The sequence below is a fragment of the Pelmatolapia mariae genome, linkage group LG4, assembly GCF_036321145.2.
Source record: "Pelmatolapia mariae isolate MD_Pm_ZW linkage group LG4, Pm_UMD_F_2, whole genome shotgun sequence".
NCBI classification, from domain to species: Eukaryota; Metazoa; Chordata; class Actinopteri; order Cichliformes; family Cichlidae; genus Pelmatolapia; species Pelmatolapia mariae.
The window spans coordinates 19,588,347-19,612,005 of record NC_086230.1 but is presented as its reverse complement, the minus strand read 5'-3'; the positions used below and the strand labels follow the sequence as shown (position 1 = coordinate 19,612,005).

The following is a 23,659-nucleotide window of genomic DNA, read 5'->3' as shown; positions in this document are numbered from 1 at the left end:
AAGTCCAACCCCCACGGTTTTCATTTCAGGAAGAAGCACATTTAACGTCGCATCCAGTGCGGCTGGCTCGATGCCTTTAACGTTTCAGCGTTTACAAAACTATTTATAACACCTGTCTGCGAACCAGAAAGCGGTTTCTATGTAGTCTGCGGCCGCTCGGACATCCCCAGCTGTCTATCCCGTTTTGAGACCAGAGAATATGGACTGGACAGTGAGCAGTCGGGCCCTGGTGTGGTGCATTTTAGCCCTGCTTTGCTACGCTGGTCTCCCACAAAAGGTAAGACAGCTAGCTGGTTAAGCTAGCTAAACTTGGAGGACACTAACAGCAAAATTACGGTTTTAAACAGAACGTGGACAGACATTTTTCACTACACGGGTATCACCGCAGGGAGCTAAAGTTGTGTCATTGAAGCCTCTGTTTGTGTGCTTCGTGTTGCCCCAACATGACAGAAGTGAGCTAACACAAATGTTAGCTACCTGGCTGAAAAGCTCTAAAATTGAACTTTACTGGCACCAAGTTTACATTTTTAGCGCTTCAGACCCGCTTCGCAAGCGAAAGAAGCAAACATGTTTACATTAACATTTTTGTTAAACATCTGAGTTATTGCGGAAAACGAGAAATTTTGTATTTACATGTTTATACGTCTTCATTTGCTTGTTTCAAAAACAGGATTTTTAAGTGTTTTTGTGGCTTGGTGATAAGTTAATACGCAGTATCTTTTACAAGCCTCAGCACACATCCTGTCCCTTCACATCCACATCAGTAGCATCAGTAATCGCTGTAGTATATTTAAGCTACAGAGTTGACAAACCAGGCACCACAATGTGATGGCTTGAATAAACATTCTCCAAACGCTGGAGACATTGATGAGATATTACAATTGCAAGCTCAGTTCAAGGTAATGAGAGGTGGCTACAGAAAATGTGCTCCCTCTGTTGTTGGTTTTCTTAAGCTCGAAGGATAACATTGTGCATAAATTAAGCCATCATGCAGAAACACCTGCGCTCAGTAACTGCACGCAAGAGATGGAATATGTATGAATTAGAACGTGTGCTAGTGATGTATTGGTATCAAATAACTTCTTCTTCTTCTTTTTTGCAAAAGAAATGGTTCTCACAAAAGCTTTGAAAAGCTGTAATTGGATCTGGGCGTTCTTTTAGTTCTGACCAAAACCCCTATGGCGACCCTCCCTATTATCCACCAACACCTATCCCATCCTCACCTATCCCGTATTGCTAACATCCTGTAAATGAGCCAGATCTCATAGTAAAAGGCTGGAGGCAGAGACCCTTCAGTACCCAGATACTAAACCACTTCAGCTAAGCAGGAGATTAAACTAGCTTTATAATTCCCTATCATGTCTCAGGTTACTCTCTTAGCCTTTTAAGATGGTCTGTTGGTGTAGCGAGGGTGACGGATGATAGGCTATCTATAGATTCTGACTAACATGTGTGTGAGTGGTAGATATAAATTGAATATTTTCAGAGAAAAGACTGAATATATCTTTCCTTGTCACTGTTTTTAAGGTCAGCTGATTTTTTTTCCATTGAGGGAAGGATGTCTCTGACTAAAAGCTTGCTAACTGTTTCAGCTAAACATAATATTTGTTTATAGATGCACTTTTTGTTTTTTCTAATGCCTCACTTTACACTCTGCAGGCTGTGTATAACAACACTATATTTAATACTTTTGTCCTCAGTTGTAGTTTACCCATTGCTCACAAGAACAGCATTTTATTTTCATCCTTATTTTTTCAGTATGGAGACAAGATTATGGTTTGTTTTTAAAAGAAAATGGATAAAAGGCTGCGATCTTACTCTGTCTTATCACAGGAGTGGATTGACTCCACTTTGACTGAACGTGCCTGATCGTGGGCCAACATGTGACATATTCCACTTTGCAGCAAAAGCATGGGGAGCATAGGTCCTTCAAACCTTCTTAGACCTATCTTTGTTACACAGTTCCAGAGGAGAACTTTTATGTCTAGAGATATTACCAGGCTGTCCTTAATCCTAAAACACTAACATCTGATGTTTTGTCACCCACACTACTATAGTCGGGTGATTTTCATTGTGTTGCTTTAGAGCCTTTTGTCATTTTATCAGATGTAGTATGGGGAAGGGAAAAAAGTACTTTGATTTGCCATGCATTGTTATACTTTAATGTATTTTGATGGGAAGCATGTTTAAACCGCTATATTATATCTGGTATAATGATGGTTTTGTCATCACTATAAATGAGCTTCTTAATTTACATATTTTTAATGACTTGACGTTGCTGCTGCACTTCATTTGGCAGAACAAGTAACCCGATCTGTGATAATTTTTCTTTTCTTGGTTCCTGTGTTGTTGGGTTTTTTTCTGCTTCCTGCACCAAAGCAAGCTGCAAACACAGCTTATTGCTGCAGACAAGCTAATCTGTAGGACTGGCAGAGGTAATTTAGCAAGGAGTTACTTAACACAGAGGTAGTTTTTGACTGGTGAACTCTTAATGCCGTTCACAAATGTCATTATTCCTCTTCTATTATTATTTATTTTCTAAAATTTATATTCACAGAACCCTCACTCCTCTTATGTATGTGATCCAAAAGCCCATGCTTCACAGCACAGCTTCTCTCAGGGTTTTTTCTTAAGGGGGAAAGAAGCAAAATAATTTTCTGTTATGCTTCACTGTCTTTATCAACCCTGCTTTATAAAGTCTTTATTGTTCTTTGGCTCCTTAATGCACGTCTCTGTAATCATATAATCGCCTGAGAGGTCAGATAATAAAGGAAAATACTTGTCTGTTGCAGTACCCTGTACTCAGACAGACAGACAGATGACTACATCTGCACACATGTTTTTATAGTCTCTCCATGGTCTGCTGCTCTAAATTATGAGCATGATGACGCTAAAACGAACAGGCCATGCTTTCTCTTAATATGCCAGGTATTTGAGGTGTGTATCAACCCAAACAGAGAGGTGAAATAGTTATCAGTATAACTCAGTCTGCTCCTAACCTCTTGTTGCACTGTACTTTGGTTGGCTGAAAGAATATGAGAACAAAAACAAACTATGTTTTAACCCCTGTCTGTTGGTTGGTGATGTACTCCAGCATCTTATCAGACACGGAGGGTTGTGATGCATGTAACGTGCTATCAAAGTGCTTTGTTTACACTCAGCTGGAAAGCTGCCAATTACAGCTAGTCCCGTGTTCAGGTTGGTCTGGCAAGCAACAGGCTGTGAAGCACCGTGACACTTCAGTGACTGCTAACAGGAATACCATAAGCATTGTAGTCTGTGTGCCTTTAAGCCATGCCGGGTCTCATTGCAGAAGGAAAAGAAGATCTTTAGAATAAGCCAAGAATTTGGTTTCACCTCAGTCCTGTAGTATTATGTAACACTCTTGTGCAATAACTTCACATTTCTCTTTTAGAAAAAAGAATGAGGAAATGAGAGGGAGTGCACCGATATTTCACCATTAACTTATACAGCGCTTTATAACTCACATGCTCAATCATTGCTAGCAGCCAGACGCTGTCTAGCAGATGTCCCTGAAGCTGAATACTGTAGAGTATCCAAAGCTGATGAATATCAGTGTGCGTCCAAGACTAGGAGGCTAGCAGATGTTTGGAGAGTTATTTGTTTGCAAAACCAAGAGCGCTGGTAAAGGTTACAGGGGGCCTAAAACTGGATTAGTTATGATTTTTCTCGTGAGTTCGGCACCCAGTGGGAACTGTCACAGATGCACATTGTTGACACAAATGCTTGTATAGGATGGGTGAGACTACAGCAGGGGTTTTGTAGGCAAATGTAGAAGGACACAGTTTCTTTATGTAGATAGTGTGAAACTTTCAGGGTTTGTTTGGCCTTGGTTTCTGCACAGACTATTAAAGCATGCTAGTGCCTTCCCATTTTTTGAGCAGAATGACCCACAGGAAGAAAGAAGTGAGCATTTTAACATGGTAAAATTTGGAGTTTAACTGTGATTTGGTGCTCTCCCACTAGTGTAGCCTGTATTATGTTTTCTATTCACTCTTAAAAGTGGGGAGATACACTCCTTTGTTTCTCCACTTTCACTAGCGGTGCTTATCTGAGAGCTTCTTGTCTGTGCCAGATGGTAATCTTTGTGAAATGTAGAAGTAATTTAATTGAGTGCTGGTACACAAAGACAACACTTGAAACCTGGGTTGAAGAATATTTATGGTAGTCGTCATTAACAGAAAAGTGTTAAGACTCAAGGTTGATCTGGTGACCCCCTCTCAGCCTCGAGTCTGTCAGATCCTGTGCCAATCCAAAGCAGCCTGACATTCAACCACACAGAAATTGCACTATGCATTGCTGTGTTGCAACAAAATTTACTATGTAATGGCCTGCTATTGTATCTGACTGCCTTATAGTGCTGACACCACAGCCCGTAATCTGCCAGAGTAGCATCTGCTGTTTCCTCTGTATTTCCCAGCTTTGCCAGTCATTTTACAGTATATAACAGCCAGTCTCATTTCTATGTTGCAATAATTTCAGTTAAAGTCAGTCTTGGGTAACATCGTTATTAGCTGTTTAACTGTATTAATAATATTTGAAGCACACGGAAAGCTGAAAACAGTGTCATAATCAAGTAGTGGTTTTAGAGACGTAATTACAGACCAATACAGAGGTGTTAACTGTTAAATAAACTGTTGGATACACTGCTGTTTTTATATTTATTTATCTCATCAAATTATCACGGTAGAAGGACTGATCAGGTTGGGTTTGTGCATTTTTCTGTGGGGAGGCAAGCACGTCCACTGGAGTTTTTTCCTGCCAGAAACTGGAAGATGCCCACGACTTGGTTATCAAGAGTGGAGTTTCTAGCATTCCTTAGTGGGTGACTGGAGCAATCTTCACCCACAGTGTTGTTAATTCTGGCATAAGCCAAGTCATGGGGCTGGATTGCTTTGCCACTGTTATGGGTTTTGTGGGTTCAGTTGTTTTCCCTGTGCTGTCTTTCATTTCACTTTCTCTTTATTTTCTCTCTGTATGTACCAGTTTATCTCCTCCTTGTATACTGGCTATTTCTTTCATGTACTGAACCCATGTCTGTTCTTGTGCCACATATTTCTGAGTAGGAGAAAAAGGTTGTGAAAGGATTAGCTGCCCGTATGGCTCGTCAGCCTACTAGTCATCTGTGCAGCGGGATGCTGAAGCACTCTTCTGAGTTAATCCATTGCGAAATCTGTTTTCAAGTAGAGTGACCAAAGAAAACCCCTGAAGTCAATTTACGATTCCCTTTGTGCTCTTGGAGGCTTGGCTTACCTCTAGCTTTCATTTTATCTGGGATTATGGTATATAACTTTTTATTTAGAAAAAAAATCTCAAAGAAAAGCTGAGCTGCTGCTGATAGAGGTTATACAGATAAAAATAGCTGCATAGGTGGTGAGTTAACAGTTCTGTATGATATCAGGCAGCGATGACCCTCAATGCTGCTGCAGACTCTGACACATCATCAGTGTCAGTGTGACATGCGGCTCTCTCCAGCCACAGCTTTCTGAGTGCACACAGCCCGACCACTTACAGTCACCATCTTTCTCCGCCTCCTCAGCCAGTTGGCACTGACCTCTGGTACTGCATCCTGTAGTGTGCACAACACAGCACTGGGAGATCAGTTCGACAGAAAGACAGGAGTCTGTATGTTTGACATCAGACATTTTGTGTTTATAAATAGTACTATAAAGTAAGATTCCACCCTAACTGACTCACCAACCCACACACAGCTCTGACTGATAAGTTCTGGCAGTTTTTGTCTGGCTGACGAGCACTTCAGCTTCCACAATCAGTAGACAAGTAGACAAGCTTCAAACCTCATCATTTCTAGACAAATGGTCCGTTTTCATTTCTCATGCAAAGCATGAGTGTGGGGAAAAAAATGCGATTTCTTGTAGGCTTTTTTTTTTTTTTTTTTTTTTTTTTTTTTAATCAAGGCAAAGGTATTCAGGTATTGATCGCAATACAGTATAATCCTTGTTCTGTTGCGCTGAAACACCGCTACAGCCTGGCCAGTGCTCTGTATATGGCTTATTTAATGAGTCACAAATACAGAACAGTACTGATTTAAAGTTTTACAGTTTTAAGTTCAGGGTTGCCATCTTGGCTTGTTAGCTCAGGGCTTCTGGGGGCTTCTTCGACTTTCCAAGCGGAAAATCAGTTCAGGGGGCTTTCTAGATTCAAACTTTCACTGGGAACTCGGAAATTCTGACTTTTTCTTGGAACACACCACAACCATAAAAAAAATAATCAAAAACGGCATTAAAAACACAGGCATTGGGTGCAGAGCAAACTTTCTATTATTTGTAACACCTGTTTTCTCTTTAGCTGTTTGTATGTTTTATCTTTGCGACTGACTGAAGGACCAACAGCACAAACAGTTGTAGCCCACAGACCACATGCTTGTGAAACTGGCCTGCAAAGTTTCCTAGGCTCCACGTGGGACCAATGTAAATGCATGAAAAAGCCATAAGGGCTTATCCAGTAACCTTCCCCCTGTCATCGACCCTGTCAGCTTCTTTCTTATTGCGTCTTCTGCTGTATTGATTTGAAGTTCATTGATTTTTATAAGGGTGGCAAACTCCCTGGGGCAAATGACTGCCATGCAAGTTCTAGCAAAGGCTAGTTATTGCAGGGTGATGATGAAAGCATCTTTTTGAAGGTGTAACATTTTCTTCCGTCTGATGCCTTCGTCTTGCAGTGTAAACAATTTCAACATTTTCCTAACGCTTGCTTCAGCCGTCTGTGCAGATAACCAATGTCTGACTGCAAATGAGATTGCAGTTCTTCCCCAGTGTCTGATTATGATTATTTGATTTATTTATTTTTTTTAACTTTGCAAATGTGATAATTTTTATTTGCATCAACCATACATAACTTGTTGTATTAAGAGCTGCTTGTGCTCTTTGTAGGGGCTTTGCAGTGGCAGCACAGTGTCGCTTCCTGAAAGCCTGCTCTTTGTGTCCACCCTGGATGGAAACCTGCATGCTGTTAACAAGAAATCAGGCTCTATCAAATGGACTCTAAAAGAAGGTAAGAGGAGAGGACTGGAGTCAGGTTTAGGTCTTTGTTTGTGTTTTTCTCTGTTCAGCCCCATTAAAGCCCTGGGTTTTTTGTTTTTTTTTCCAAGCAGCCACAGGAAAAACAATGTATCCTGCTGGTTTTGAAAAAGAATAAAGAAAGTATCAGAGAGGTGCCTCAGGCTCATTTTATTTATGTCATGTAAGCTATACTAGAAAACAAAAATAAGACGTAAACATAAAAGAATTTAAAAAGAATGAGCTACAGACAACTATTCTTGTCATTTTGTTTCAGTTTAATTTAATTTTATTCATATAGCGAACCACAACAGCAGTCGCCTCAAGGCGCTTAAATGTTGTAGGGCAGCAGTCCCCAACCTTTTTTGCACCACGGACCGGTTTATGCCCGACAATATTTTCACGGACCGGCCTTTAAGGTGTCACGGATAAATACAACAAAATAAAACTAGTACCGGTACCGAAAAAAAAAAGAAGATTTATTCATAACACACGTGAAAAGACCCAGGAAAACCGAGTTAACGATAAAAACGATAACAAAATAACGCTGAAAACCGATAAAAACCCTGAAAACCATACATTTCACACCTGAGCCTCAACTCTCGCGGCCCGGTACCAAACGACTCACGGATCGGTACCGGTCCGAGGCCCGGGGATTGGGGACCACTGTTGTAGGCTAAAAGACTCTGTAATATTGGAGAGCCTCAACAATCAAATGACCGCCTTTTATGCCAACACTTGGCAACAGTGGGAAGGAAAAACCCCTTTTAGCAGGAAGAAACCACAGGGATAGGCAGCAATCTGCCAGGACTGCTTGGGGGTGGGGGGAGGAAGATGGGACAAAAAACACAATATCCATGAATTGCACACTTCATAGATAATACTTGGCTTTCTTGTTAAACTGGCCTGTTGATTTGCAGTGCTCCTTATGTGTTTTCTTTCCTTCTTTTATGAATGCAAGGTTGTGCACTTTGTCAACATATTAACACTAGGATTTAATTGTAACATCACATTGAATATTAGGCAATATTTAAACCCAATTTATTAAAATGATGTAATGCTGTCTAGGGCTTATTTATACTGGTAATGACTGTAACCATGTGAACAAACTAAAAGCAGTTAAAAGACATCTATACCTATGAATTATATTGTCAGAATAGTTATTGACAGGTGGTGTTTTCTAGGCTTGAATCCTATTTTCAGTCCCTACTTGAAGAGAGTCATTTGAAAGTCTCCATTATGCATGAAAACTGGTTAATTATTAACTGAGAGAGGGGAAAATATAGCCTGTAATCAAGGTCGGAGTGGGCCGGGGTAAGCAACGTTGCCGTACTGCACATGCACCGTGTGTTGGGATTACCATGTTAATGTAGGAACTGTATGTTTGGGAGTTGTAGTAGATAAGATACACGAAGGGATAATTGGAAAACATTCAAGAGACATAATACATGAGAAAATTTCCCTGTTTTCTACATACATTTCTGATACTTTTCTGACATTTTTAAGATTGGTAAAAGTAGAGATGTGGGCCTGTAAGTCCGTCTGCTACCCTAATCATTAATAATGAGAGGCAGAAGCTGCCTCCTCCGCATCATCTGTTTTTCTGGAACAACTACTGAATATAAATGTAACCAGTTTTGTTCCAGGCTTTGCGCACACCTGTTGTTGTGCGTCTGTCAGGCAACTGTAATCCTGCATAACGAAAAGGAGGCAGGAATCTTTTATCTAGACCAAGGCAGTACAAGTCAAGCCACATGCTTGCACGTGCACATGTCCTCTTACTGTGTGCTTATTACTCCGTGTTGGCTTTGTAAACATATACTTGTATTAAAGCCGGTCAGGGGGTAACATCCTTGTATGTAGCACAGAAAAATAAATTGTTTTCTCCACACCCTCTGTAACCACATTGAATGAATGCTCGTACTCTTCTTTAGCACCTCCATATAATCTGTGCTTACACCCTACTATTGTTGACCCCTTTGGGTGCTTCCACAGAGATCAACTCCACCTGGTCCACACCCTGTATGTTCACAGTGTAAGGGAGGTGTGTGTTTAACCTGTTTAAATGGAGGCTTCACATTTTGGCTGTTGTGTGTCAAGGAAGCACACTGGTATTTTAAAAGTCTCTCTAGTGGCTGGCCGTATTAATGTTTTCTTTTTTAAAAGGGATTTTCCCTTCTTTTAGGGAACTGCTTGTTTGTTTGTGTGACATGGTAGGGAAATAAGATACTTTAGAAAAGATGTGATGAGAAAGTAACTGAAATGATGACAGCAGTAATGTTTCTTTGAAAATGAACCATCAATTTCTGTTTTTGTCAGATGAAATGATATGAATGCTTCTGTTTCATGTTCATATGAAACTAATTTTCACCTCTACTAAACAGCTTTCCACCAGATAGGCCAAATGATTGCATTAGTAGTAATACAAAGAGCTTGAAATATTTACTAAACTGGCAGAATTTCAGGTGGGAAATACCCTTAAAGCTTCATAATGCCTCTGTTTCCTTAGCAGGGCAGGAGTAAAAAAATAAAATAAAATTCTGTTTGCAGGATGAGCTGAGGAGAATATCACAGTTGTAATTATTTCCAATAAAACAATCACATTTTGTGCTCTAACAGTTGGTGTTTACATGTTTGATTTATTCACTGAAAGCTGTTTGTTGACATGCCTGTTTGCCTTTGATGTTTGCCACGGGGGAATCCATGTTCATTTGGACTCTGTGTCCTCTGCGATTTTAATGTCACCAGTGCTCATGTCATCCTCATACTCAACCGCTCCTGGCAGTGCTTTTCATTGTTGGTTGATACACTCCTGACTAGCATCTTGTGGTCTCGCTTCACAGATCCAGTTCTTCAGGTCCCCACGCATGTAGCAGAGTAAGTATCTTTGTGTTCACACGCATCCTTGTGTATTGTGTTTAACTGTCAAAAGATGCATGCAAATAATTGTGGCAATCTGTTGAGCTCATCTTGAGCCATGATCCTGATGCCGTTTTTCTTCTTTGCACCAGGCCGGCCTTTCTGCCCGACCCAAATGATGGCAGCCTGTACTCTCTAGGTGGGAAGAACAACGAAGGCCTCACAGTAAGAGGAAACAAACTTATCACACACTATAACCCCCCCCCCCCCCCCCCCCCCCCCCCCCCCCTTTACTTCTCACTTCTCTGTTCGGGGGAAAAAGTATCTAAAAGTAATACGCTCTCATTTTAACTTGCAGTTGTGGGGATGCATAGATTCCATATATTATTTTAGGATTGCAGATTAATATTGTTTTCTAATGTTCATTCATTTTCCTTAAACAGAAATTACCCTTCACCATCCCTGAGTTGGTCCAAGCTTCTCCCTGTCGCAGTTCTGATGGAATCCTTTACATGGGTAAGGTGCATTCATAAATAAAATGATTAGGACACTTTTGATTAATCTCAGTGTTTTATTTTCCATGGCTGTGTGCAGTCCATGTCCTGTGTATCACCTTGTCTAACTGAGCTGGTGACGTTCTGGCCTCAACAGAATATATCACAGTGGTTTTCTTTTCCACTCAGCCTGCTGTCGTTGCCTCTGCTCTTTTGAATTTGCAACAGTTAGCACAGAAAAGGTAATCTGCTGTGGTTACTATGTGTCATTGTTAAAAGAGAAGCGGCTGCCATTTGCCTCCCTGCGGTCATTATCAGTGAAGTATTTGCTTTCATTTAACTGACACTGCAGCCAGCAAAAGCATATTAGAGCTGATGAGTGTTACAAATTCTCACTACTTAAATTTGTTCATGTATGAATTTTTTGCAAAGTAGATTTTGCAGTTATCAGGGCCAAACAACCGTCCCTCTTTGTCTGCTTTCTGTCAATCAATCAAGCCATTTTCTGTTTTATGGCTTTTGTATTGATCTATAATTAGCAACGACTGGCATTGCTTCTACACCCTGCATTGACAAAGTAGGCGAGGCAAGGAGCCCGTAAGCTGCTTATTGAATTACAGAATGGGTAACACCCATTTCTGTCAATCTTTAAATCCATATTGTTTTCCTTGGCCAGTTTTCTTTACATGAGGCAAATATACGTTAGATGTTTTGCACTCTCTGTGTGACAAAACGAAGAGTAGGAAGTAAAATTGGAAAAGCCTCATGAGAAGGTCCCCTCTTTAAGGACGGACACACACAGTGGTAGTAAAATAAAGCAATAGGGAGAATTAAAGTGTCACGATTGGATACATAAAACCCCGCCTATGAATATGTAAATATGAAATGCAACAACAGGTTTGTAGGACATGATTATGAAATCGCTTTTGCAAGGAGCAATTTGAGTGTTGAAATCTTGGTAAGTAATTGTGTTATGTGCTCACACACAGGTAAAAAGCAGGACTTGTGGTATGTGGTGGATCTGTTGACTGGTGAGAAACAGCAAACCCTGACCTCATCCTTTGCTGAGATGTTTTGCCCCTCTTCATCTCTTCTCTATCTGGGACGCACAGGTAAAAGCAAAACCAACCCAGCAACACGGTTAACTGACACAACAATAGTCTCTGCGGTTCATCCTGTTCAGTTGTTGATTTTAATCAACTAAGTTTATTTGTCTTGCATACTCTGGTAAGCCCAGACGGTTTGCAAACCATTGTTTGCCTCTTACTCATCCAATCTCCAACCTCGCCTCAAAGAGTACTATCCCCTGATCTGCCCTTGCAGACTTTAATGTCTGGGTTAAACAGGATGTTATGGTCCAACAGAGGTAGGCAGTTTAGTGCTCGTCTGCCTACATTGAACTCTGTTGTCAGATGGGTGCAGTTCGCAAAATATGTAGTACAACCTGTCTGTGGGCCACTCTTTGCTTGTAGTGTTGTTGGTCTGTGAGCCAGCAGGCTAAGAAGAGTAAAGTTACAACATAAAAAAAGCTGATGTGAAACAGTGTTAATAACAATGAAAAGTGTCACTGCAGTCACTGTCTATGCTTTTCATGCAGTTCTCCCATTCCTGGTGAGCTCTGCTGTTTCTCCCTGCTCTATTCCACCCCAATCCAAGCTGGAGGAGTGCAAATTAGTACGTCTGGGGGTGTGTGAAAACCCCCTCTCTCCCCTCCATCTTAATTGTATACACAGACGGGCACATTTGCAGGAGCATGAAAGCTTTAGCTGTAACTATAACTGCAGACAAGGAACTAGAGTCCTGCAAATCTCATCCACCCATCCATCATCTCTTACTTATCTAGGACTTAGTTGTGGGGGTAGCAACCGAAGCAGAGAAGCCCACACCTCCCTCCCCCCTGTCACCACCTCTAGCTAAGCCTGGAGGACATCTAGGCATCTCAGTGTGTGCAATTTTGATAACCGCCATAAATCCTGAACATGGTGTGAGGTCAAAACGTAATTTGTAAGTACACTGCATATAAGCCGGATTTTCTTTCTTTACATTCCCATTGTTGCAGAGGAAGTTGAACACCACTTTACATCTTTCTTACTACCTGAAATTGATACTAAAAGCTTTTTGTAGGTTACTTAAGAAATCTGTAAAATACTTTTAACTGCATCCCTGTCAAAAGTGGTCATCACAGCAGGCAGCTTAGCATATTTGATTTGCGAATATTTTTTTCCGGATCAAACCAGGCATCTTTTCCTTGTTAAGCAAATGTGTAAACCACTACACCACAGAGCACTTGGCGAGTTTGTATAAGCACAAAAATGTCTTCCTTTTGTGAACATAACCCTGCTGTTCATTTCTCTGTTAGAGTATACCATCACCATGTATGACACCAAGAGCAGAGAGCTGCGCTGGAATGCCACCTACTCCGACTACGCCTCCACCCTTCCTGACGATGACACCAAATACAGTAAGATCTGTGGAAAGTCTGTGTGTTTTATAGCTTTAGTTTCCAACAGACTGACTATAACATGTCTGCTTTTTTCCTTTTTTGGTCTTCCTCAGAGATGGCTCATTTTGTGTCCAATGGTGACGGCCTTGTGGTGACCGTGGACAGCGAATCTGGAGATGTCCAGTGGGTCCAGAACTATAACTCTCCGGTGGTGGCCATGTATATCTGGCAGCGCGAGGGCCTCCGCAAAGTGGCCCATACTAACGTGGCCGTGGAGACCCTACGTTACCTCACTTTCATGTCTGGAGAGGTTGGCCGCATCACGCAGTGGAAATACCCATTTCCTAAGGAGAAGAAGCCCAAGAACAAATTCATGTAAATTATGCTTTTGTATGCTTCACTGCTAAAGTGGATATTGCATGCTGGTTCCTGGAGGTCACAATTGTTTCTTTCTGAATGTTGTTAGAGCCAGCCAAACTGATTCATTCATTTTCTGAAAACAAGCATTGGCTAAGAGTTCTCTCAGGCATGTTTCAGCATTTTGTGTGAATCACACTAAGAGGGTGGAATCAAAATATAATTTTATTTATCCAGCCTTTGATTGCGTACTGTTTGAGTCGAGACATGCAATATCTAAGTGGCTGCCAGAAGGCCTGAGGCCTGTACTGTGAAGCAATTTAAACATACCCAGAAGTGCAACTGTCCACTAATCAAAGAACTGGGTGTTGGATCTCCAGCTTGCCCTGATTTGTTACCAGCATGTAAATGTGCTTTGTAGTTAAAAAAGACTTTTATGGGGCTTTGTTAGGCTAAAAGTGTTACATAAATGCAGACCATTTACATCATCATTTACCAAAAGCAAAATGGCAATCACTCAACGGTGGTTATCAACTCTGGAGGTCAACCCAGGTTTTCCAAATCTAGCTGCGAGCACGTCCTCATAGTATCAGTGTTGGCCCCAGATAACCTGTTGCAACGGCTGAGCTGAACATTATTCACGAGAAAAACAAATCATCTGAAAAATGAGCAGTTTACAAATAACTGCCGTATCACTGTGACATCATTAAGACAAAAGTAGATCTGACTTTAATTACAACTGTGTCTTTATGGCGTATGAAATAATTTCAGCCTCATTCTTTATGCTGCAACCCTGCTGTTGTTAAACTCATGTTAAACATTTAGGGGCAAGTAAAGTAGAAATACAAAAATATAATTCAAATAGTATGCAGGCTTGTTTACTGGTCTCACTGTCTCAAGTACTTTGGAGCATTAACAGGTTGTGTAACTTCTTTACACTGACATAAAGGAGACTTTCACTGACCCGGCTCACTTAAGATCAAAGTGTCCTGTATGTGGCCTTTGATGTAAAATGAGTTTGACGTCCCTGGTTTAGACCATGATGTTCTATTTTCTACCTTTTTTTTTTTTTTAAAGATAATTAATTGTTTGGCAATGATTTTACATGCACTGTTCTTTTAGCTTAAACACAACTTGCTCCAGAGCGGGTTAGATCTGCAGAGTAACTAACGTACCAAAGAAACAAGTGACCCGCCTCCAAATCCCTAAAAACCCAGGTTTATACCAGAAGCTTCCTCGCTAACCTAAAGGCCAATTCTGTATCACAAGCCTCTAGTTTCAGCTCTTGTTTCGCACTCTTGTATATTTTTATGTCTTGTATCAACACCTGCTGATGAAAAACATTCAACGGGTTTCAGTACCTAGATCCTCTGTGAAAGTTTCGCCTGTATAGAGAGGTGATTTCAGGGAATGTTTTTTTTTTTTGTTTGTTTGGGGTTTTTTTTAAGAATTTTTCATGTGTGTAGATTCTGTTGTAAAGTTGCTTTATTTTGACTCTGCTATTTGTTTTCCAGGGCTACTTTGTATGTGGGCAAATACTCGACCAGTCTGTATGCTTCCCCCTCCTTGGTGCACGATGGAGTTACTGTGGTGGTGAGTGATGGCTGCATTTCTGTGATGATTTCAGTAAAACATAAGTTGTGCATGACAGAGCAAAACATCAGTCAGCCATCCTCATAGGTGATCTCTCTGTGTCAGGGTTTTTTAATCTATCTTCATTGTAGTGAGTGGTTTTCTGGAATGAATGTTAAAAGAGTTTGTGTGGGTACATCATGCCCATGTTTTGTCTTAGCTTGCCTCAGCTCAGGTCATTTTGACTCACAGGCCTTGACTCCGTAACATTACTGTACTCTTGGGCTTACATAAGAAGCACATGAGGAATCTGCTTGATTACTCTGACTCACTTAAATGTTTGTATTTGTGTTTGTGTATGTTTAGCCTCGTGGCAGCACATTCCCCATGCTGGAAGGCCCAGATAGCCAGGAGTCGGAAGAAGACAAGGAGTGTGTCATCACACCCAGCACCAGCGTGAAGTTCAACGCTGCGCTCCGTGAGCGGAACCAGGTCAACTTTATGAGGAACTACCTGCTTCTTATAGGTACTACGCCAGTATAGAAACCAGACAGTAATATTAGGTCTAACCTACTAGCTTTTTTTTATTTTATTTTCTGAGTTGATACAATCAGGAAGTGGGTATCACACCTTTTGTTTATGTGCTAAGGCGTGTGAGCTGGTGGGTTTTGCACACAGGTTTCACACAGTTCAGGACCTTAAATGATCCCGTGTTCTTTCAGTGAAGATTTTGAGCCGACACTGCCCTCTGCTGGATACATTGTGGAGCCACTATAGCAGGGGTCTCAAACTCAAATGAGCCGCGGGCCACTTCTGGCACCGTCATCTCATTGGAGGGCCACTTTAGTGTCCAAGTAGTACAAAAAAACAAACACAAAAACACCCACTAATATTTCCTAAAATGTAGTGTTTTATTTGTTTTATTTAATTCCAAATATTGTGTAACAAGACAAAATTGCAAACATGAACGCAATTTTTTTTTTCTCACTCTTAACTATCTGAAGCCTTTCAGTTTCATTTGTCATACGCAAGTTAGCACAGGGTCAACATTGCAATGAAATGTATTTGACGAGCAGAAGACGGTCACTCAGCAGTATAGTACAGTAGTTTCATTGAACTACCAAATAAACAGCTCTTTCTGGCCAGACATGTGGCAGCACTTTTGCTACAATTTTCTTTGTATTTAACAAAATAAAAATGCAGGTATAAGCGTACACATTACTTTTCGACTGCAAGTGAAAATTGTTTTCTTTCCAAATAAATCTCTCACTGAACTAACACAGCCCTCAACATGTTTGCACTCTCTTGTTACCTCGGCCAGGTCCGCGGCTCCGAACCGTGGTAAGGAGACCTCTGGCTAATACTTTGGGTTCCGTGTCGGGCTCGTAGCCGGGAACTAGCTTTACTGTCTGGGTCAACCTTGCTAGCGAGAGACAGAAAGAGGCTGTTGAAAGGCTGCTCTAGCAGAACTTTATTGTTTCGGAGGAGAACACGAACACAGTGTAAAGTCGAGTCTTAATAGCTTACTGGGCTCGTCAGGCACTCTTTTTGGCTGCAGTGGTTATTTTTATATTTACATGCTTCCATCTCCCGTTTCTGCTCGGTAGCACTTCGTACTTTTCACTTTCCTTTTTCTCCCTCCCTCACGCTCACACACACACAGCGGGAGGGGCGGTCCCACACGTTCTCCCTGCAGCAAGGACTACACCACCCATGAGGCTACAGTCTTAAAGGGACATGCCTGTAACACTCTGCCGTGGTATTAAATCATTTTTCGTATAATAATTTTAAAAAAATATTTCTTCACATCAATATGCGGGCCGCAAGTAGAGGTGACGTGGGCCGCAAATGGCCCGCGGGCCGCGAGTTTGAGACCCCTGCACTATAGGCTTTTCTTTGCATTGAAACACAGGCTGAAAATTATAACAGTTGAAATTGGTTTCTAGGTTCATCAGTTTCCTAATGATAATGATGACAGTAGTGATATTTTAAAAATATTCTTTGTTTATCAGGTCATCATGAGACGCCTCCAGAAGCTCACACTAAGATTCTTGAAAAATTCCCCGACAGCTTCCCACGTCATCAAGCTAACGTCATCCCACCAACGACTGACAAGAAAGTAGAGGAGGTCTGTCAGTGTGTCACCCATTAGTTATTTTAAGGTTTTATGCAGAATTTTAATAAATGTACTCTCGCTTTTCTGCCTTTTTCCTCATTTTTGTGTCTCTTTGCCTTCATGTAGAAGGTTAATGACAGCGGTATGGATGATGGGCCCCCTTCAGCTGTCCCTGAGACGTCTATCCAAGAACCTGGGACTGGTGGCCGCGGTGTGCGCCCAGAGGCCCCGGTGGATTCGATGCTTAAAGATATGGCTACCATCATCTTCTCCACATTCCTCCTGGCTGGCTGGGTTGCCTTTGTGATTACATACCCCAAAGTAAGTCAGTTACAGCCTTCCATTGAACTGTTGATCATTTAAGATTAACTGACCTATAACTGTGAGATTTAAAAAAAAAAACTGTTATGAAAGAAGTAGGAAGAAAAACCTAAAGTATTTCAAGTTGATTAGTGATAAAGCATTGTATTAGTTTTTAATAAATTATGGTAATACATAATTAATATTTTCAATTTCTAACTAGTTCAAGTGGAGCTACTGTTAACTATTTTATATAAAATGAGGTTATAGAATAGAGGAAATGGAACCTGATCAGTTTGTTTTTTTGGGTATGATCACACTTTTTAAAATTGAATTTTAGCTTTTGCATCCCTCAGAACTTCTAAAATTGTGCACTGGCTTTTCAAACATTAATTTCTGAGAAATATTATAGATGATTTTAGAGAATTTGTTAATCTCCAGATTGCTACTAAATTGCTTTTCACCCTTGGTTCAAAACCAGAATGAACAGTTATTGTCACCTAAAATAGTTGCCAGGTGACAACACACATTTACACTTAACTGCTGTGTTCACATCACTCACAGCTACTAATCAGTTGACATAGAGCGTTAACACATTATTTGTCTTCTAACAGAGTATGCACAAGCAGCAGCAGTTGCAGCACCAGGAGTTCCAGAGACAGATGGAGGAGAGGTTGGAGATGCTGCAGAGGCAGCAGCCTTTTCCACCTGCAGAAGTAGGCATGGGTTTGACTCTAGAGAGCGACTACCTGGAGGTGGCACGCACTCGCTCCGAATGCTCAGACCACAGCAGCCCCAATGTCACACCTCGTGCGTCCAACCACTCCAACTTGTCTGTGTCTGAGCTGGGGAGCTCAGCCAATGAGCACGAAGATGGAGGTAACGACTGGAAAATTGCAGCCACACTCTTTAGGCTTGTTCAGCACTTTAATGGTTTAATCTAGCTTTCACTGACCAACATTTGTATTATCAGAAGCAGACTCCAGTGTTGCCAGAGTGGGGAACATAACTTTCCATCCCAAAGAGGTCCTGGGACATGGTGCTGAGGGGACTATTGTGTACAAGTAAGTTAACCAGCTAGTGGTTATTCACAGTTGTGGTTTTTTAAACTGTAAAATGCTGATGACCAATGTTGTATTTTTACCATTTCTCCACTAGGGGTCAGTTTGACAACCGCCCAGTTGCAGTGAAAAGGATTCTCCCAGAGTGCTTCAGCTTTGCAGACCGAGAAGTTCAGCTGCTGAGGGAGTCTGATGAGCATCCAAACGTCATCCGCTACTTCTGCACGGAGAGGGACCGTCAGTTCCAGTACATCGCCATTGAGCTTTGCGCTGCCTCCCTTCAGGAGGTAATCACTGACTTTTTTTGGGAGTATGGAAAAGCTGATTTTAGGTTTCCTTAAAAGTGCCTTACCCTTGTGTAATTTGCATGTAGTTGTCTGAATTGAAGTCTACCACATGATGGTTTTCATTGTCACTTTCTCACAACAAGTACAATAAAGGACTTCCTATGTTAAAAATAATGTCGCAAAAAGTGTCAACTTTTCACAAAACTCTTATAACTCTCTGATTGTGCTAATGGCTGTCCTTCATCTCTCTAGTATGTGGAACGAAAGGATTTCAATCGTCATGGACTTGAGCCTGTTATGCTTCTCCAGCAGACCATGTCTGGACTGACCCATCTGCACTCCCTCAACATTGGTATCCATCACTGAATACAAAATAGTGTTCATGTTCTCATTATCATTAAGTTTTTTGTGTACCTAAACAACTCTTTCTGTCTTTTTCTTTTTGTCCTCGTATTTTTTTCTCCAGTCCACAGAGACCTGAAACCTCACAATATTCTAGTGTCCATGCCCAATGCACACGGTCGGGTCCGCGCCATGATTTCAGACTTCGGCCTGTGTAAGAAGCTCGCAGTGGGCCGCCACAGTTTCAGTAGGAGGTCTGGGGTGCCCGGCACTGAAGGCTGGATCGCTCCAGAGGTCCTCAGCGAGGACTGCAAAGACAACCCGGTGAGTTGGTGGTAGTTCTGCAGCTCTGTAATTATTACTGCAAAGTCAACTCTTACCGTCTTTGTTGAGGAAATAAAACTTCCAACCGATGCAAGTTTAGCTAATACTTGATATTTGAAGTGGATGCTTTTGAGAGTAAGATGAAAAAATTTTCAAAGGATTGTAGAACCCAATCCAGGATTAATAACAATAATACTAATATATATGTTGCAACAATGCTTTTAAATTGGTGTTAGCCTACATGCTGGATAATTTGTGTAAACAGAAGAAACCTTGTTAATGATGATGATGGTGTTGGTGTTATGGTTCTGTTTCATTATATACACAGCTGTGACCTCCTCTTTTCTTCCTCTCTGTCCCTTGTAGACCTGCGCAGTTGATATCTTCTCTGCTGGTTGTGTCTTCTACTACGTTGTGTCCCAGGGAAGCCACCCTTTTGGCAAATCACTGCAGAGGCAAGCAAACATCCTACTGGGCTCGTACAGCCTGGACCATCTGCAGAATGACAAACATGGTGAGGATTCAGCTTCTGGTTTTAGTAAAAGTAATGCAGGTGAAGTCAGATGATTGTGTCATTTGAGGACCTCGGGGTTTCTCATTTTAAGGCAAAATAATTTAAACCTCTGAAGATTTTCCCAGTGTGTCCACATAGTCCTCTCAGTCATGGAAAGGTTTCTATAAATAGCACATCCTGATAGACTTCAGACCTGCAGGCAAGAACTGGTTCATTCGGACGAGAAAAAACAAACAGATACAAACGAAACATATCACTAAAAGTAAAAAGAAATACACGTTTAAGGAGATTCATATTCAAATTTTGGACAAAACAGAAAGTTAGAAAGAGGAGCAAAAGATGCAATATTTAAGCCACATAAGTGTCTTTGAAAAGAGTTGTTGTTGTTTTTGTTTATTTTTTTGTGTGTCTTTGTATTTGTATGTGTTAAGAGGTGTGGCACATTGTCAGAACTGCTATGTTTATGTCTTACCAGGTGACATTGTAGCCAGAGATCTAATAGAGCAGATGCTAAGCATGGATCCCCACCGGAGGCCTTCGGCTGAAAGCGTTCTTAAGCACCCTTTCTTCTGGAGCCTGGAAAAGGAGCTTCAGTTCTTTCAGGTTACTCTTGTTTTTACCCTACCTTGCAAATTTCACTGCATGCTCTAAAAATGACTCCTCTGACACTGTTCCTGATGTGGTGTAAACCTTGCCAGTATACAGTGGTACTGCAGACTAGTCTTAAAATGTTCTAAATGGTGTAGAGTATGTTCAGCTTCTCTTTTTAATAATAAGCTTCTGTATAAATTTAAAAACAAGTGCTTTTGATTACTGGGATATTAACTTCTACAATACATTTTTTTTATTTAAATAATACAATAATATTGTCATTGAGAACAACACTCCAGGCTGCCTGCTATATTATATTTACCGGGTGTTTTTTGTTTTTGGTTGTTTTCAGGATGTGAGTGACAGAATAGAAAAGGAACCGCTGGACGGACCAATTGTGAGACAGCTGGAGAGAGGAGGGAGGGCTGTTGTCAAGGGTGACTGGAGAGAGCACATCACAGTGCCACTGCAGACCGGTATGAGACTGACTGTGCACAAACTCCTGAAGCCTCTTTTTGTAAAGCGGTCTTCTTGTTTGTTGTGTGAAATTAGACTTGACAGTATTACACGTTACACAGTGACACTTGTACTAGTTCATTTTACAGCTTGTTTAAGTGCCTCACTGTATGTTCAGTTGCATGCAGCATCCTGCTGCCAGAAAACATTTGAGCATGTGGTTAATTAAGCATGCTACTTCCTGTCAACAGCGCCATTTGACCCAGTATCACAGCAACAGATTATTGACTTATAAAACATTTGGAACAGATATAAATGATTAATCCAGAGATAATGTAGATAACATAAAGGCATCACATTTAATAAAGATGAAATGGTACACATATCTTTGTACATGTTTTTAAATACAAGAGACACTTGGAAGCATGCTCAGTACAAGCTGCTGCTTCACTAGTTTCAGGACTTCCTCTGTACTGATTCTGTGTTAAGAATTCATTTTTATGATCGATGCCTGAGCTCTGAGTTTTCCTTGTGTGGCAGATCTGAGGAAGTTTCGCTCCTATAAGGGCGGGTCAGTCAGAGACCTCCTGCGTGCAATGAGAAACAAGGTAAGAGTTTTTCCTTTATAACAAAGAGCTTTGTGCTAAAGTGAGCCTGTTTTGCCACCGTCACATTCATGGCTGAACTTACTTTAACAGAAACACCATTATCGAGAGTTACCCGCTGAGGTCCAGGAGACTCTGGGCTCCATCCCCGATGACTTTGTCTCCTATTTCACCTCTCGCTTTCCCCACCTGCTGATGCACACCTACCTGGCCATGCGGACCTGTGCGCCTGAGAGACCATTCCTGCCTTACTACTGCTCTGCAGAACAACTTGCTAAGACACAGGCCCAGTTAGCTCACCACGGGCCACAAAGACATAATGAGCCATGCACTCAACACCTGCCAACACACACATCCACAGCTTCCTCACAACCCCAGGAGTCAACACATTCGCCACTGCCGGAGCAGGTGTGTCACACAGCAGCTGCTGAATCAGTGCCCTCATCACCACGGGAGCCTGTATCGTCACATATCCCGGTTCAGACAGTGCAGCCGGCAGAGCCAGAACCGTCCACACAGACTGACTCACACAGTCAGACCTCAGAATCAACTCTCAGGCAAAGAGAATCCAATCAGCCTGAGGTGACCCCGCTGACAAATCCTCCTACATTGGACAACAAACCAGTGTGAACTAGACTAGAGCAAGGTGGATCCAGCTCAGATGGGAGCATTGCCTTAAAGTGTGAGGGAGACAAAAGGAAAGGTTGGACTTGGTTGTGGCTGTGTTGTGAGTTGGTGAGGACCAGGCCTGCAGCGCCTGGGATTCACCGCCAGACGCAGCTGCTGCATCCTGCATTAAGTGCCTTCTGCTAACCTGCATTAAAATGATCCCAACACAAGACTGTCCACGAGCCACCCTGAGAAATCCAGCAGGGTGTTGGATGTTTTATTGTAGCCGAACTGAGTGAAGAAAGCTTTTAATTTTATTACAGCATGTCCAAAAAGGTGTATCTGGTCTCTAGTGTGGGGAAACGGGTCCAGATGTTGTTGAACACTTGGGTAGTTTTATTGTGCAATGTTGTGTACGTCTTGGTGAGCCTGTTCTCGGCACAGATACTGTATGTATATTTTTGTACAGACCAGTTCAGAATTTGGATCATTGATGATAAATGATTTGGCCGTTGTGCCTTTTTTTTGTTTTCCCCTTTTTAATATCACTGTGCTGTATGTGTACAGATGTTTTAAAATTGACTATGCTAAATGTGCTTGATTCCAGTTAATGCTGCTGCTAGACTGCTTCTCTTTTGTCAATCAAGACTATTGAGCTGACTCATTAAGAGTGGGCTCCTCCAAAGGGTGTTCAGGGTGACGTCTGGATACAGTGGGGTTTTTGTAATCCTCTTTATAGAGTCAAATTAGGAGTTTGGAAGTCAGGCTGCAAAATGCTTGTGTAATAACTTTTTCAGGGGTGTCAAAGTGAAGTTAATGACTTGCACATTAAAGTCTATTGTTTTTATACTGATATTTTGTGTGTTTTGAGCGTGCTGCATGCCACAGTTTTGTAAGGTGTGTCATATTTGTCTACAAACTGTAAGTTTAACAGTTTTACCTGCTGTTGCTTCAGGTAGCTGGTGTTGTCTGACTTAGCAACAGACACTATTAACTCTGGACCTCCTTTGGCATTATTATCAGCACAAAAACTGTGCGCCAGGAACTTAATGGCATGAGTTTCCATGACTGAGCAATAACATGTAGGTGCCCCACGACCTTTGTCCATGTAGTGTATCTCAAAGGTTGGAAACAGAAGCCAGAAGTACCTGATGTTACCTTTCTAAGATGCTTCATGTAGTGTTCAGGGTATGAATGATTTGATGGCCTTAAAGTACAGAAGATGTAAAGATTATTTTGGGTTGCTGTGCTTATACTACTACCACTGGAAAGATTCACCTGATTTTACCTAATTTCTGAATTAACCATCAGCAATAACACAAGACAAACCTGCAGGTATGACAAAAATGTGGGGCCTGTGCTACTTTTATGATCCTTTAATGTGTAATCATAGACATAGAATCTACCATCAACAAAGGTACAAAGAATTAACTCAAATAGTGAGCTGTCAGTAATTTTCATTAATAGCAAATGGTTGATTTTACCTAATTCAGTGAATCCTGAGTTAAAAAAAAAAATACCAGTAAAAACATCAAATCATGTACAGTTTTGACACAAAATGCAAGTAATTTTTTTTTCACAAATGGTCTATTTGTGCTCATTGTATTTTAGCTTTTCCAGCAAAGTTTGCATATTGTCATATTTTTCTATTAACTGGACAAAATGACCAGCTGGCACAGATGCAGAGTA

General features: G+C 41.3%; 1 protein-coding gene across 2 annotated transcripts; it reads left to right on the top strand.

Moving 5' to 3' along the window:
- Window positions 1–40: 40 nt before the first annotated feature.
- On the top strand, window positions 41–22,825 carry LOC134626199 (serine/threonine-protein kinase/endoribonuclease IRE1-like). Of its 2 annotated transcripts, none has more exons than XM_063471776.1 (22): window positions 41–277; window positions 6,915–7,035; window positions 9,884–9,917; window positions 10,052–10,124; window positions 10,343–10,415; window positions 11,383–11,505; window positions 12,753–12,854; window positions 12,950–13,211; window positions 14,708–14,786; window positions 15,132–15,291; window positions 16,778–16,893; window positions 17,008–17,202; window positions 17,796–18,060; window positions 18,158–18,245; window positions 18,340–18,529; window positions 18,782–18,881; window positions 18,996–19,195; window positions 19,562–19,709; window positions 20,185–20,312; window positions 20,653–20,776; window positions 21,297–21,364; window positions 21,455–22,825. In XM_063471776.1, the coding sequence occupies exons 1-22, from the start codon at window positions 200–202 to the stop codon at window positions 21,989–21,991; spliced, it is 3,264 nt and encodes a 1,087-aa protein (XP_063327846.1). In that variant the 5' UTR covers window positions 41–199; the 3' UTR covers window positions 21,992–22,825. The 2 variants fall into 2 exon arrangements, with proteins under 2 accessions (XP_063327846.1, XP_063327845.1); XM_063471775.1 differs by having other exon boundaries at window positions 18,155–18,245.
- The last annotated feature ends 834 nt before the right edge of the window (window positions 22,826–23,659 follow it).

Excerpts from the sequence above, each read along its gene's own strand:
- LOC134626199 (XM_063471775.1), top strand. The coding sequence starts at position 200 with ATGGACTGGACAGTGAGCAGTCGGGCCCTGGTGTGGTGCATTTTAGCC. Across the intron at positions 14,787-15,131 it reads ACGATGGAGTTACTGTGGTG|CCTCGTGGCAGCACATTCCC; the intron begins GTGAGTGATGGC and ends GTGTATGTTTAG. Across the intron at positions 21,365-21,454 it reads TGCGTGCAATGAGAAACAAG|AAACACCATTATCGAGAGTT; the intron begins GTAAGAGTTTTT and ends TTACTTTAACAG.